General features: G+C 35.6%; 1 protein-coding gene across 2 annotated transcripts in view; it reads left to right on the top strand.

Annotated features, from left to right (window-relative positions):
* KLHL5 (kelch like family member 5) overlaps positions 1 to 15,635 on the top strand; it is a 74,189-nt gene extending 58,554 nt beyond the window's left edge. For both annotated transcript variants that reach the window (XM_029235791.1, XM_029235790.1), the window contains 4 exons: positions 2,342 to 2,504; positions 7,829 to 8,041; positions 9,564 to 9,735; positions 14,341 to 15,635. In XM_029235791.1, coding sequence (XP_029091624.1) covers positions 2,342 to 2,504; positions 7,829 to 8,041; positions 9,564 to 9,735; positions 14,341 to 14,397 — 605 coding nt within the window. In that variant the 3' untranslated portion in view covers positions 14,398 to 15,635. The remainder of the gene's footprint in view (positions 1 to 2,341; positions 2,505 to 7,828; positions 8,042 to 9,563; positions 9,736 to 14,340) is intronic.
* Positions 15,636 to 16,055: the final 420 nt, after the last annotated feature.

Raw genomic sequence — 16,055 nt, 5'->3', positions numbered from 1 at the left:
GTTATCATAAAAGATGAGTTAAAAGATGAATGAGTAGCAGTGAAAGGATAGTTGAGTTTGGATAGCATAGGTTTCTACTATACTCAGTTTATTAATACTGAGCACCACAGTAGAGGTTGCCCAAAAGGCCAATGAAAAATATCTAGGCATGAAGATTGGTATGGTAGTGGATACAGCAAAAAATCAAAGAGACAAGTGTTTCTACTAGTTGCATTTGGGTTTCAATGAAAGATGATCTTAAATTCCAAGTTAGGTAAGTGAGTAAAACCAGACAGTTGGGGCTAAGGTACTGAGAGAAGAGCTTAAAATTAACTATATGAAATTTAACAAAGAAAACCATAACACATTACTCTTGAGTCCATAAAATCAACTATTACGTAGGCACAGAACAAGAAGATATATCTTAAAAGCAACATGAACAGGACTTACAAATTTGTGTTGACCATAAAATCCAGGGTCAAAAGTGTGATTCAATTGCAAACTTTCCCCTACTATGGGGAAAAGAAAATCAATTCTAACTTAAGATAAATCTTATATATATAGTATTACATAGAATGAGAATGCCCATGATCCAGCTATGTCTTGTGCAGATGAGATTGTGCATGGAATACTATCATTAGTTCTAGGTACCATACAAAAGACTTTATTGAACTGCAGCAAGTTCAGAGAAGAATGATCATATCACTCACAGTGTCTTCTTTAAACCTTTATTTCCATTTTTGTGTCATTCAAAACAGCTTTGTTGTAACTATTTACCTTGTAATATTATTTACCTTATAATAAATAATGTTTTAAATTTGAACTTATAAAAGAAATCTTTATGTAAGTAAATTTTAAATTACTTAATTATACTCACACACATATATATAATTGAATATGTATTATATATAATTGGAGATAACTTAAATAGATAGATAGATAGACCTCCTATAGCCAGTACTGGCAGAACACAAATGAGTGGAATGATACATTGGTTTTGGTCATACATGAATGGTGACTATGTCATCTGGCCATGATTTCACAAAAGTAAATGTCTTCGTATCACAATATTTGTGTTTTGGCCTCGGACTTCGGTTGTTGCCGCACACGGGCTCAGTAGTTGTGGCACGCGGGCTCTAGAGCGCAGGCTCAGTAGTTGTGGCTCACAGGCTTAGTTGCTCCTTGGCATGTGGGATCTTCCCAGACCAGGGATCGAACCCGTGACCCCTGCATTGGCAGGCAGATTCTTATCCACTGCGCCACCAGGTAAGTCCCACTACTTTTTTTTCTTGTTAGCACTTATCAATGCCTGAAATATACTTTGTATCTGTTTCCTAACTAAAATGTTAGGTCGAGGCTTCCCTGGTGGCGCAGTGGTTAAGAATCTGCCTGCCAATGTAGGGGATAAGGGTTCGAGCCCTGGACAAGGAAGAACCCACATGCCACGGAACAACTAGGCCTGTGCGCCACAACTGCTGAGCCTGTGCTCTGCAGCAAGAGAGGCCACCACAGTGAGAGGCCCGCGCACTGCAATGAGGAGTGGGCCCCGCTCTCCGCAACTAGAGAAAGCCTGCGTGCAGCAACGAAGACCCAAAGCAGCCAAAAATAAATAAATAAATGATTAAAATAAAATAAAATATTAGGTCCATCAGGGCAGAGGCCTTATCTATTACGTTCTACTAAGTGCCTGACACTTAGTAGAAACTCAATAGCTATTTGTTGAATAAATGAAATTTGGCTTGGTTCCCTCGCGATGAAACACGCCAATAGATTGTGGTATCTAATCTACAGCAAAATATTATGAATTTGAATTAAAGGGAGAAAAGAATAAAATTGCTGTTTTCTAATATATTATAAATCCAAATTATTGAAAAATGTTTTAAGTATGGCAATGTGTGCATCTTGTATTTTTTTAAAATAACTTTCCCCTGTTGGACCTCAAAATACTGCCTCTAAAACTTTTTTTTTTTTTCGTGGTACGCGGGCCTCTCGCTGCCGTGGCCTCTCCCGTTGCGGAGCACAGGCTCCGGACGCGCAGGCTCAGCGGCATGGCTCATGGACCCAGCCGCTCCGCGGCATGTGGGATCTTCCCGGACCAGGGCACAAACCCGTGTCCCCTGCATCAGCAGGCAGACTCTCAACCATTGCGCCACCAGGGAAGGCCTGCCTCTAAAACTTTTAAGAGCTACAGTGCTATTGCTCCCCCTCACCCACCCACGTATCTACCAAGAAGAGCTATGAAGAAGCCAGATATCTTTATCATAAATTTTTGCCTAGTTAAATTTGCATGTTAAAGGTTCATTGTACTTACATTTCAGTTAAAAGATTTTTAAGTCATTGCTTCTTTCCTGTCTCCTTGTAGGTGTGGCTGTATTGGAAGGTCCTATGTATGCAGTAGGAGGGCATGATGGTTGGAGCTATCTGAATACAGTGGAAAGATGGGACCCTCAGGCTCGCCAGTGGAATTTTGTTGCCACTATGTCCACTCCCAGAAGCACAGTAGGTGTGGCAGTACTAAGCGGAAAGTAAGGAAATATTTAAGGTTCCACTTAAAACACAATAAATTAAATGTATTAAGCTATATCTTGTCCAACTTAAAGATATATAGAAATCATGAGAGAAATAACTCTGAGTGATGTAAACAACCTTTTTAAATAGTCTCTTTTTATAATAGCTCTAAATATAAATAGCTCAACATTGTTAGTCTTTTATTCTAATGTGCAGATATTATAAATTTCTAGTTATCATTTTGAGTGAATAAATTTTATATGAATATTCAATGTCGTCAAAATCTGGTGGTTCATATAACTTTAAAAGTATATGGTCTTTTAAAAGTTGTATGGTCTCTCTCATGTTTCCCTAAATAATTCTTTCCATTTCTTCTACTGATTTTTCCTTACTTTTACTTCCTTCTTATCTTGGTAAACTGCTGAAAACTAGAATGCATTTAGAAAGAGGTGCTTTCTTGCTTCTTATCTGCTCTAAATAAACAAATTTGGATAGAGCCACCACTCAAATACTAAATACATAGTATCTTTTTCAGGCCTTTCTTCCATAAAATGAAGCCCTTATGGTTATTAAATAAAAGTTGTTTGTTGCATACCTTTACTCACTTAAAATGTTTTATCATCATTTCCAGGAAGAGGAAAGAACCAAGGTTAAAACATAGAGACTTAAAATTATTTGTTGGATTGTTACTGATTATCAAAAAATGTTAGTAATATTTTTATATTTTATGACCTAAGGTCTTGTTTCCTCAGGATCTGTTAGTTGCATCCTTTTTTTTTTGTTAATTTTTAGCACGATTACAAGTAATAAGATATAGAAATAGAAACCCATTTTTTAAATATATCTGATCTCAATACAGCTCCCCTCATTTGTTTTAGCTAAAGAAATGGCTTCAAATTTTATCACTACATTTCTCTCCTAGTTCTTTGGTAGAAGAGTCAGCCACCAAAGAGTACAGAAAGTGAAAAAAAAGAAATTACTATTTCTGGCTAGAAATATTTATTTCTAATAGAAGACATAAGAATAAATGCCTTCTCTAAAACCTGATTTCCAAACCTACAGTATCCTGGACTTCTAGGCATAGAGGTATCTTACTTTCTTACCTTTTCTTGCTCTCTAATGAGAAATAAATATTTCTGTATTTAACCTACCTGAAGCACAATTTATTGAGTATAATTCTGAGAGTACCTAATAATATCAGAAGCTAAGGACTTCTTATCTACTAAGTAGTAAGACAGTTGATTTTGAAAGTATCGTATATCTACGTTGTGATTTTAACTGGTCTATTGGGGTAGACTGGTCACTTTGTCCCTAACCTTAACTCTCTTCCTTTCATTCTTCATTTTAGAGACTCACCTAATGTTCTGCCTAAAACACAAATAGGACCATGTCACTTTCCTACTTAAAACCTTTCAGTAGCTTATCTGACCAAGCCTCCTTTTTGATCTTGCCTCTGTCCACCTCTCTAGCCTCTTCTTTCTCCTCTACCCATGCATAATACACTCCAGCAAAACTAATCCATTTGTGAAAAATACATTTTGTTTCACATTCCTATTATCTGTTAACCGACACCATCTTTCTCAGATGGCAAACTCAGCATCCTTGAAACTTGCTTAAAAATCACCTCCAGGAAACCTCCAATCCCCACTCTCATCTCTTCATTCCCCCTGCACTGATTGTCCATTCCATCCTCAGCAATTTTACTGTATATAATTTGTATATAATTGTATTGCAGCATGTACCACTCTATTGTAGTTATTGACTGGTCCATCTCCTATAGCAGATCATGGTCTTAAATGACCTGATCTGACTTCTTGTTTCTTACACCTAGCACAGTATCCAGCACGTAAAGCTGAAGTGTGCAACCTTAGTGAAGAATATCTTGGTACCAGTTATATGCAGTAGTGCTTTAATCACCCCAAGAAGAGGATGTGTTAATCCATCAACCACCATTTTTCTAAGCTTGCACTAAAATAAAGTAGCAATGTTTTAAAATATTTTGTTAGTTTCCATTTTAGGGTACAAATCCAGAACCTGGAAAAAATAGAAATTATGTTGTTAATATTTTAAATATGCAGTTGATTGAAAAAATTAATTACGTATCTTCTCTCTACCAGTCCTTTGTGATTTAAAACAAATCATTTCTCTGTGCCTCAATTTTTTTAATTTATAAAATGAAAAGCCCAGTTAAATACTGTTTTTGTTATTTTAAATTATTTTACAATGCTTCCTGATGCAAAATATAGTTCTTTTCTTTAGGGAAGAACTGTTTTAATGTTTTATGAGTTACACTCTGTATCTTAAAATTTTGAAAGTGTTAAAATTTTTATTTCTGCCATGTTTGACAGAAAGAAGCTTTGTCTAAACTTCCAGTTGCTCAGGCTACTTTTAAGCCATTGGCTGGCAAATACTTTTGGCAATAGAATCTTTCTTTCAAGTGAAATCTTACAAAAACCTCGATACTTAAGGCAAATGGAGGTTCAAGTTTATAATAAGCTTATTTTAAATTTATTATAAGTTTGAGTTTATAATACTTACTGTAAAAATCAATGTAGAAGCATAAGTGTTTTAAAGAACACAGATTATTTCTGTTTTGTTTTGGTTGTCCAGTATGAAGAAAATCCTGATTCGCAGATAAGAAGCTGAAATTGGTAATAGTTATTTTAACTACTAGAGCAATTTAATTGGAATCACAGGAAATTCTTCAGTTAAATTGCTCAAGTAGTTTGAAAGTAGTAGACATTTTTTTTCTCAGCTGAATCTCAAACAATATCTACCAGCCACTTGTATTCTTGATCATAATTTTAGAAGTCAGGTGAGACCTAAATCTTATTTTTAAATATGTAGTACAAAACTATTGCAATTTGACATAATATTTATCTTTTTATTGTAATAGATATTGTCATGGGGAAGAAAGATGAGTTCTGAATTTTGCATGACGTTTAATTGAGCCAGGTGATACTTTTGAAAATTAAAACTACTTTTTAATCTTTAATTTTAAATGAACCATTTTGGGGGCCCCCTAACATCCTCCACAGAGTCCTGGTCTTAGGATACAGTTTGAAAACCATTGTGTGAGATATGATTCTTCAGAAAGTGTTACAATACATTTTAGCCCTTAATATTATCTCAGTATGAATGTTGTTTGTACATTTAACATCTCCTAAAATACCGTTTTCTAAAAGAATGCAAATAGAGACAGAATTTATTTTTCCCCTTTAACACATACCATGTTTACCATGTGCCAGGCAATATTCAAAGTACTTTAAATTTGATCACCAATAATCCTGTGAGGCAGGGCTTATAGATTTTATGGATGATGAAGTTCAGGCAGACTGAGATTAAATAACTTGTCCACAGTCACAGCTAGTAAGTGATAAGTGGTAGAACCAGGATTCAAACCCAGAGAGTCTGGCTCCAGAGTTCATGCTCTAAATCACTGTAGTACACCACTTTTCACAAGAAGACCTATGAGTTCACTGCGAAGAGGGAAGGGTGCTGGAAGCCTATGATACTATATGTGAGTGTGTACATATATTTTTAGTTATTGACATTTTCTAGTTGATTCCTTCTAATATTCTATGATCCATATTTACGTAATTATTCTTCCAAGTATTAGTTAAAGATGAGGACAGCTTAATATTAAGAACAGTAGTACAAAAAATAGTTTTTAACAGATAAAATTTTTAACAGATTAAAGTTTCAAATAAATTTCAAATTCCATACTATTAATATATTTTAAGTTTAGAACAAGACACTGCTACAAACATGCTTTGCTGTTTAAGATATGGTCGTCTTATTATTTAAGAACCAGTTTGAGTGGCATAGGTACTTTAAATTATGAATCAAAATTATGAAATCTGTCTTTAAAATATGTATATTTATCCAAATATAAATACTTAGAGTTTTAATGGGCAGAAATTTGATATAGTTCAAATATTATTTCTCAAGAATTAAAAATAGCTAAATATTAACTAAGGCATCCATAAATTCAAAATGTGTGAGCTTTTGAACAAGCAGTGAACTGAATTTATTATTATTTTTTAAATGATAGAAAAAATATCTACAAAGAGCTTCCTATGTGAATAGTAAGTGTAAGAAGATTTTGTGCTTAATAAAGAATATTCAAATGTTTAAATATTTAAAATATTTTATATATATTTTAAGTTCAGAGTAAAAAGACTTTTAAATTAATGCAGTATATTGATTGATAATAAATTGGTTTACTAGGCAACGTTTAGGACGTTAACATACCAATAAATATAAATATGGTATGTTAACGTCCTAAACGTTGCCTAGTAAATCAATATATTTGAATCTATAGTTTTATTCTCATATTTCACTATTACAAGTACATACCAGATGACTCTTGACTGTCCAACTGCTCATTAATATAACTATTGTCCTGGTTCTGCTTCTTCCTGGGTGACCATGTACAAGTCTCTTAATCTCCATGAACCCCAGTTTCTTCACCTGTGCAACAGGGATACAAATGGTTTGTCATAGCATCATTATAGGGATTAAATTAATACATGTAAAGTGCCTCACCTGTGGTAGGTGCTCAGAGAAGGTTAGATTCTTTCATTTATCACCAAGTCCTATCTTAGCTATTTAAGAAATGTCATGGTATATTTATACACAATATTTTATCTATTTTAAGACATACTTTAACATCTCTAAAATTGTGATGCATTTTACACTCAATGATAACTTGTCAAACAGATGGCAGCTGTGAAAATGTTGTCATTGTTTTCATGTGAGTTTATGTTTTCTTTTTTATATATGTACAGAATAATATATGATATATATATGTGCCATTTAATTGGTAGCACATCTTTCTCTTTTTTATAAATGTATTTATTTATTTATTTTTGGCTGAATTGGGTCTTCGTTGCTGCACGCGGGCTTCCTCTAGTTGCGGCTACTGGGGGCTACTCTTTGTTGCGGTGCTCGGACTTCTCATTGCAGTGGCTTCTTTGGTGCAGATCATGGGCTCTAGGCACGTGGGCTTCAGTAGTTGTGGCACAGTGGCTCAGTAGCTCTGGCTCGCGGGCTCTAGAGCACAGGCTCAGTAGTTGTGGCACACCAGCTTAGTTGCTCCGCGGCATGTGGGATCTTCCTGGAAGGGATCGAACCCATATCCCCTGCATTGGCAGGCAGATTCTTAACCAATGCACCCCCAGGGAAGTCCCATCTTCTTTCTTAATGGCACATAAATTGACAGTATTTCTTATCGTTGATAGGCACCTTGAATTCAATGAAATACCATAAGAATAACCTCTGTCTTATGCATAATAATAGCACCATCTCTTATTTATCATCCCATTTGTTGTTTTTACAGACTTTATGCAGTTGGTGGTCGTGATGGCAGTTCTTGTCTCAAGTCAGTAGAATGTTTTGACCCTCATACTAATAAATGGACACTCTGTGCACAAATGTCAAAAAGGAGGGGGGGAGTAGGAGTCACTACCTGGAATGGATTGCTGTACGCCATTGGAGGCCACGATGCACCTGCATCCAACTTGACTTCCAGACTCTCAGACTGTGTGGAGAGGTAATTTCCTGTGAAGGAAAACTAGGAATAAAAAATCAAACCTAAGCCTCTGATACTTCCACACGAATTGGTAACTCTTTATTGAGCATCCACCATGTGCAAGGCAGTTCCTTAGGAGCTCTGTAAACACTGGGTGGTCTGCTCAGGCCATCTCTCAGTCTGTCACCAAGAGCCTACTCAGTCTTCTCTCAATCTGACCTTAGAATTGATTATACAGTTTATTAATTGAATCATATGACAAACATTTATTGTGTACCTATTTTGTACTGGACATTGTACCTAATAAGAAAAGGGGTTTGACAAATTTCACAGAGAATTAATTACGGGCTGGAGGCCAAATAAGCAAAAAGGAGAGGGACATTCCTGACATATTTTGATATAAAATGAAGTAGTATGAAATACTAAAAGAAAATAAAGGGCTAGTAAGGCTTGAAATCTTGATCAAGTCATCCTTGTTCAAAACTCAAATATGGGCCTAGGTAAAGAGCCCGACGTCAGTGGAAGCTCTGGACAGTGGCTTAGGCTCCCATCTGCTATGGTCAGTGGAATGGGGAGAATTGAAGGGCTTTAGGAGGTAGAGTCAATAGGAGTGTGTATGAACACTCCAAAGCAGGAAGGAATATGTTTCATTCAGAAAACTGGAAGGTGGCCCACTGTCATTGGAGAAAAAAGAATGATGGAGAGAGTGGCAGGAAAGGAGTGGGGGGACATTGGGGCAGATCATGCAGAGTCTTGAGGCCTTATTAAAAACTTTGGATTTTAAAGAGCAATGGGAAGTTAATGAATGTGTGTGTATATATTATTCAATACGTTTTAAATGACTAGAAGAAGAATAAAAAGTGAAATGAAGATTTGTTGATGACAAGTGCTTTCTATGAAATAATAAGCAGAGTTGGTTGGTGTTTTTTGAGAGAGCATGATAGTTACACCTGCATTTCACCTGTATTGGGGAGAAAATAATTCAGACTATGCTTGTTACATGTTATAATCCAGGAAAGGGATATAGAAGTCTTTATATACTTTGCCCCATAAATTACAGGCCCACTACAGGACTGCACCCAGTGAAAAATTGTTCATTGATACAAGTATTGGAAGCAGTATAAGTCATCTTAGCATGATGTATCTGCTCTCAGATAGACAATTTGGGGCAGTTCTAATTAACATACTTCATGAAAGGAACAAGAAGCTCCAAAAATGGACAGTTAGCAGTGATTGAGGCTGTAAGTCATCTTACATAGAGCTTCATGAATTGATTTCCTCAAATTTTCAGTAGGCAACCTGAAACCTTAAAGCAGTTTCAACATTTACATTAGCTCTTTTGACTAGTTTAAGTGTTATGCATCTGCAAAATAGCTCTATTATGTTGTAAGTTAAAAGTTTTCAGGAAAATATTGATATTTTTCTCTAAAATATGTTCAAATGTACTTTATATAGCAGATAAGATAAGATTAAAGGACAAAACTATTTTTATGTAAAATACTGTGAGAACAATATCAGCTCCAGTTCTAAAATTTTCTTTCAGATATGATCCTAAAACGGATATGTGGACTGCAGTGGCATCTATGAGCATCAGCAGAGATGCCGTGGGAGTCTGTTTACTTGGTGATAAATTATATGCTGTCGGAGGGTATGATGGACAGACTTACCTTAATACAGTGGAGGCTTATGATCCCCAGACAAATGAGTGGACCCAGGTATGGCATTTCATTTTTCATTATTACATTTACTCTGTTTTTGTTACAAACAATTGTTTTGGTAAAACAAATCCTCTCAATTATGTCCAATATCAAAATATATAGCATAAACATGATAAAGTCATCTTTTAACTAAATATAAGAAAACAGGGAATGTTTAATTTTATAGTATAGTTAAAATCCAAAATTACCTTTAAAATACAAGTTAGTACTCAAAGAAATTCTTATTAGTTGGTTATTACTATTATTAGCTGCCACCATTTACTTGCTGAGAATTGATGAGATGTTCTAGCATAGATAGAGCTGATAGGACCACAAGAGGGCTGTAATAAAGGGAGGGAGATTGTGGAAAATTAAAAACAAAGATAGTAGTCAGGAACAAATGAACCACTTACCCATACATGAGCAATAATTTTTAAATACTCAAGCCACAGATATTTGGGAGCAGATCAAATGTCTGGTTATAACCTAGTAAAGATGGCAATCCTAAATTACATTAACAAGTAAGAAACCTGACCTGACAAACTTAACAGAAAAAATTCCCTCTTTGTCTATTTCTGAGAGGGCCTAGCACTTCTAAGAATGATCTTTTGAGATCTTTGTTTCCATCATCACCCAGAACAGAACCAGGAATTTTCTGCCTCTGGCATCCAATTCAGTATATGGTACATAAAAGGCACTCAGATGTTTAATTGAGCCAAGGTTTTCCTACATACGAGGAGCAGTGGTAAGTACTGTCAAGAAAACAATACCTATGAGAATCCCTGCTGTCACAGAGCTTAACTACTTAGGTAGGTGAGATCTGCTCATGTAAAGGGAGGATCCACAGTGTGGAGCAGTTGGTATGAAATGTCCCATGGTATAGGCAGTGAGTGGCCTAGGAAATCAAAGAGAAGAGAGAAAATGGCAGTTGAGAGGGCTTCGGTAAGGAAGAAGTGGGATTTAATCTAAGCCTTAATGAATTGATCCAATTCAAAAAGATAGAAGGAAGGGGCTTCCCTGGTGGTCCAATAGTTAAGACTCCTTGTTTCCACTGCTGGGGGCGAGTGTTCGCTCCCTAGTCAGGGAACTAAGATCCCACATGCCGCGCAGCGTGGCCAAAAAATAAAAGGTAGGAGGAAAAAGGAAATTGTGTGAGAAAACATGAAAGAAATGTCACTAAAGCAGAAATATGCAGGCTCTATTAAGGAAGTGTGGCGGGTTATAAGGCTCCATGCTTGAGAAGAGTAGGAGTTCTTATTGGACAGGAAGGTTGGGGTCAGGATGGAGGTCCGCAATGGTCAACCTAAAGAGTTTGGTAATGAGAAACCAGTGGAGACTTTTAACCAAGAGATTTAACCAAGAGAGCAATGCAGTAATAGAAAGTCCACATGTCAGCAGGTGGGGACAGGGTAAGTTGGGTTAGGGGCAGGGTAAGTGAAGCCTTATAAAACATTTATAAACATTTATGAAGTTACTTATAAACATTTATAAAGTTACTTCAGTTATAAGGCTTGAAGTGTTAAATATACAGATGGATCCAAGAGATATTACCAAGTCCTGTTTATTTTTAATTTATACACTTACTAGGTTGTATAGAGAGGTGCAGCTTCTGAAGGAAACAGCAAAGGAATGATCAGAGAGTGTCTTAGTAGATAATGAAATAGAACATTAAAAGAAAGGCGGGGGAAAAAAAAAAAAAAGAAGAAAGGCGGGGCCAGGGGGCTTTCCTGGCAGTCCAGTGATTAAGATTCTGCACTCCCAACACAGGGAGCACAGGTTCAATCACTGGTGGAGGAACTAAGATCCCACATGCTGCATAGCGCAGCCAAAAAAAGTGTTTAAAAAAAAAAAAAAGGAGAGGGGAATTTCAACAGCGTAAGGAAGAATGAAGAAGATTTGTCATTCATGAAGTTGTCAGGACCTTTGAGAATATGATAGAAGCAGAAGCCACCACACAGTGTAAAAAGTAAAGAGAAGAGTAAAAGTAAATGTGGGAGTTAGAGGGGCATACAATTTTAAAATAATGATGATGATAGAAAGTTAATACTTACTGAGTACATTTTATGTACCCAACTCTGGTCTAAGTACTTTACATTAAAGAATCTTCCCAACAACACTATAAGGAAAGTACTATTATTTCCTCACTATGTTGGATGAAGGAGTCTGAGACAGAGAGGTTAAATAGGCGACCCAACGTCACACAGCAGATAAATGGTAGAGTTAGAATTTGAGCCTAGGATCTTTTTCACAATAGAGATGAAGACAAGAGAGTTGAACAGGGTTCCAGATGCTAGAAGGAGAAAGCAAAATTGAAGGGCACTTTTCTGAAAGAAGGACAGGAACAGAATTGAGAGCAAAGGCGGGTCCTCCTTAGACTGGAGGAAAGATCTTATCCTCCAAAGCTGGAGGGAAAAATGAGAATATCAGTGTAGAAAGATACAAAGTGTTTTCAAGTGAAGAGAAGGATAGAAAAAGAGACTTAGATTGTTATGACCTTGATCTTGTTTCTTAAGTAAGTGAGATCACTTGGTGAAGGCGAGAAGGCATAATTTGAGAGCTTGAGTTAGAGCTACGGGATTTCATAGAAATTATGAGATTACCTACCATCAGCCTCCTACCGTGGCAGAAGTAATTGTGAATGATAACCAAGGAATCCAAGAAGAGATAGAAGAATCTCTTTTCCTGAGATGTATTTTATTTAAGCCCTTAGGCCAGTTATAAGGAAACCTATTAGCCAGTATTTCAGACTTGTTGTTACAGATAATTAATACCTTATGCTGAATCACCCTGTATCAAAATTAATAACCTGTGACCACATAGCTCTTTGGTTTACATGCCATCTCCATTACTTTTTAAAAAATTTTTTTATTGAAGTACAGTCAATGTACAATATTATAAGTTACAGGTATACAATATAGTGATTCACGATTTTAAAGGTTATGCTCCATTTATAGATATTATAAAATATTGACTATATTCCCTGTGTTGTACAATACATCTTTGTAGCTTATTTTACACATAATAGTTTGTACCTCTTAATCCCCTAGCCCTATTTTGCCCCTCCCCCTTCCCTCTCCCCACTGGTAACCAATAATTTGTTCTCTATATCTGTGAGTCTGTTTCTTTTTTGTTATATTTGCTAGCTTGTTGTATTTTTTAGATTCTACATAAAAGTGATTTTAAAGCTCCTAAATGTGAATTTACAACCATAGTACCTGAAAAATAAATGTTTTCCATTCAATGTTTCTACAAATGGACAAGAGGACATTTATTTGTACAGGGAGTGAAATGCGATTACTAAGTCTTAAGCCATCACCCACCCCACTACCAGCCTTGACCCAAAGCAGGAGGTGACTGCATTGTATTTAATAAATTCTCTAAGCTAAACTTCTAGCTGGTGTCGTGACAACATCAGCTGTTCACAATGTAGAGGCTTAGTGTCTTGAGTGTTTTGAGAAAAGCTGCTGATTACAGACGTTTTGATTTAAATGACGTAGAGGTTACTTCTAGAATACTGTAAGTAAATATGGTTTTAAAACAGGTTATTTGTTCAAAAAGATATAACAGTGATCAAAACAACTGATTCAGATGGAGAACAACCACGAATTCTCTTAAAATTGAAGTCACATGTATTCTTAAGATCCACTCATTGGTCTGGGGAGGAGGAGTCAAAATGACTAGAAAGTCACTTTGATATCATGTATTTGACAAAAGTACTTTATGACATACACCCACATACATAAGTACAAAACAAACTTTCTTAGTACTTTATATTAGTCACCCCTTCCCAAATGCTAATGTCTTAATTCTGTTAGCTCAAATGCATAGATTCTTACTGGGCTCCAAGTAGTCCTTCTTTTAAAACTATCCTTGTCCACACTTATCTCCGCTATGAATTGCCCAGTGTCTAGAGTACTTTAAAAAAAAGACAAGAAGTGAAAGATTTAAGAATTGTTCCTAATGCATAAGTCAAGATTATACTTTTCCCGTAGTACCTCATACTTCTATCTCACTGTCATGGAGTTTATTCACCAGGTTTGTTTCCACTCCTAAGGAGTTCAATCGGTAGTATTTATTATTTATTCACTCTGGTTAAAAAGCAGTAGAATGGGCTTAGACCCTTCAGCCACGCTGAGAAGGTCATCAGTGAATGTAAAGTTAGCGGTTCCTCTGGAGTCGACAGACCCAGGGCATGTGGTATATTCTGTGTACTCTCTCTGAGGTAGCACTTCCGTTGCATGGCCTCTCAGGATAATACTTGATATTTTCTCCATATTAGTCACAAAGTTACTCTAAGTGTTCAGCATTTCCTCACATCCATATTGTGCATCATGTTGGCCAAAATAGTGTTTCATGTAGAACAATTCCTGTGCTATCTTTAAAAATTACCTTTAAAGAGAAGTAAATACTACATAATTATGTTATATACCCAAAACAATTTAGTCTATGAAGCTTTGGCATCAGGAGGAAGAGTCTTGTTTAAGACCTGGGCCAGCTTAGGGTTCAGGCAGCAGCTCTTTGCCAACAAGTACGAACTATTTCAGTATTTCACCGACTGGTGTGGTATTATCAATGTTTTTACCCACAAACCCAACACATGTCTTTTTTTTTTTTTTTTTTTAGGTTGCTCCACTGTGCCTAGGAAGAGCTGGGGCTTGCGTTGTGACTGTAAAGTTATAACTTAGTGCTTTGTTTTCTAAATGAAGATATTCACTTCCTTTATGAATTTAGTATAATTGTTCTACTATCAATGGATACGTTTTTAGTAAATTTGCAAGGCCACATTCCAGAGCACGAAGTGCCTGGTCTCTAAGGGAAGATGTTAAAACAAGGAAGAACCAGGATTAAATACTTTCATTTCTTAGCAAATCAAAACTGCAGCTGGTGGATTGTGAATGTATGTTCCTGATATAAAATATGAGGACAAATGCACTGCTCCTGACACAACCCAGTGTTAACTGGGAATTTCATTTCTTTTAATAATCAAGCACATTTTGCTGATATTATCCACATTTCTTTTCTTACAGTGCAAATACCCCAGGTAAAACTTCTAATGTTTTGCTATGTAACTTTATCATACATGAATTATGGTAATTTTTATTCATTTGTTTACTTAACTACAACCACTGTCTTAATGATATTACTAAAGACTATGCATTTAGCTGTTTTCAGAAATAGCTGCATTATATATGCTTCGCTTGTGGATATATTTCTAAAATCGGCTTAGTCCAGTGAATAAATAAAAATATTAAAGAGTTAGAACAACAAAGACCAAATAAAAACTTGATATGACCTTTGGGATCTTTTTAAATGTTCATTCCATCTAGATTCACCAAGAACTCCATGTTATTGATATTCTTAAATTAGAATTGAAACATGGTGTTTTGCATTAAATTTAAGATATGCAAATTTTGTGGAGAAAATAAATGTTATATACCCTCTAATGTTCTTTCACCTAATTAGCATTTAATCGTGTGAATTTGCTTTCTTTTATATCGTTAAAAATGTTTTGATTTTGTCTTTTTATATTGACAGAACTGTTTGGATATTCTTATGTTCTCAGATCTCTATTTGCCTCCCCTGCCTTGTTTGCTATCTTTTGCCAGAGTTAGTTAATCCTTTGTGCTTCTTTGTAATCAAACAGTTTGGGGGGAAGGGGCTTATTCAGTGTTTGAAAAATAAGTTTAAAGTGTTTATTACCCAAAGTTTTGTACATTTGTAAACTTTTAATTACACATGTGGATGTTAATATTCTCAGTGAATTATTTATTGTTTGCAAAAATGCACTGGGCAGTAACATTTTATGATAAATCCTTTAAGGTATAAGTCTTTAACTTATATCTTAATATAAAATGAGTATAAACTAAATTCCCACCTTTTAAAAGTCCATATTGTGGTTAATGTGTTTTTACATTTTATATCAGGGTAGGCTTTATTTTAGTTGCTTCCTTTAAAAATTAAAAGAAACTTTTTTTTAGCTGATTTTGAATGCTTGTGAAATGTTTCTACACAGGAAACAAAGAAATTTAGTACGTCTATGCACAAAACAAATTCCATGGGCATTTTACTGGTGTGGCCACTAAGAAAATAGCAGTGATAGTGACAAATACATTAATATTTCATATATTCATTATAGTGTGGATATGAATTCAGTTACTTTCCTGACAAGGAGGGATCAGTGGTAGAGTATATTTATGTATTTAGGGTAAGGGAGAGAAGAAGAGGAAAAGCTATAAGAAACAAAGCAAAAATTTCAAAAGCAGAAATGTGTCAGTACATCATCCCTTCTTGTGGAGGCTTAGACCTGTGATTTGGAAGGAAAGTACTTACACTTGTGA

This window comes from Monodon monoceros, unplaced genomic scaffold (assembly GCF_005190385.1).
Source record: "Monodon monoceros isolate NGI ecotype Baffin Bay Population unplaced genomic scaffold, NGI_Narwhal_1 Super_Scaffold_20, whole genome shotgun sequence".
Lineage (NCBI taxonomy): Eukaryota > Metazoa > Chordata > Mammalia > Artiodactyla > Monodontidae > Monodon > Monodon monoceros.
The sequence above is the reverse complement of the archived record's forward strand: the minus strand, read 5'-3'. Positions and strand labels throughout refer to the sequence as shown.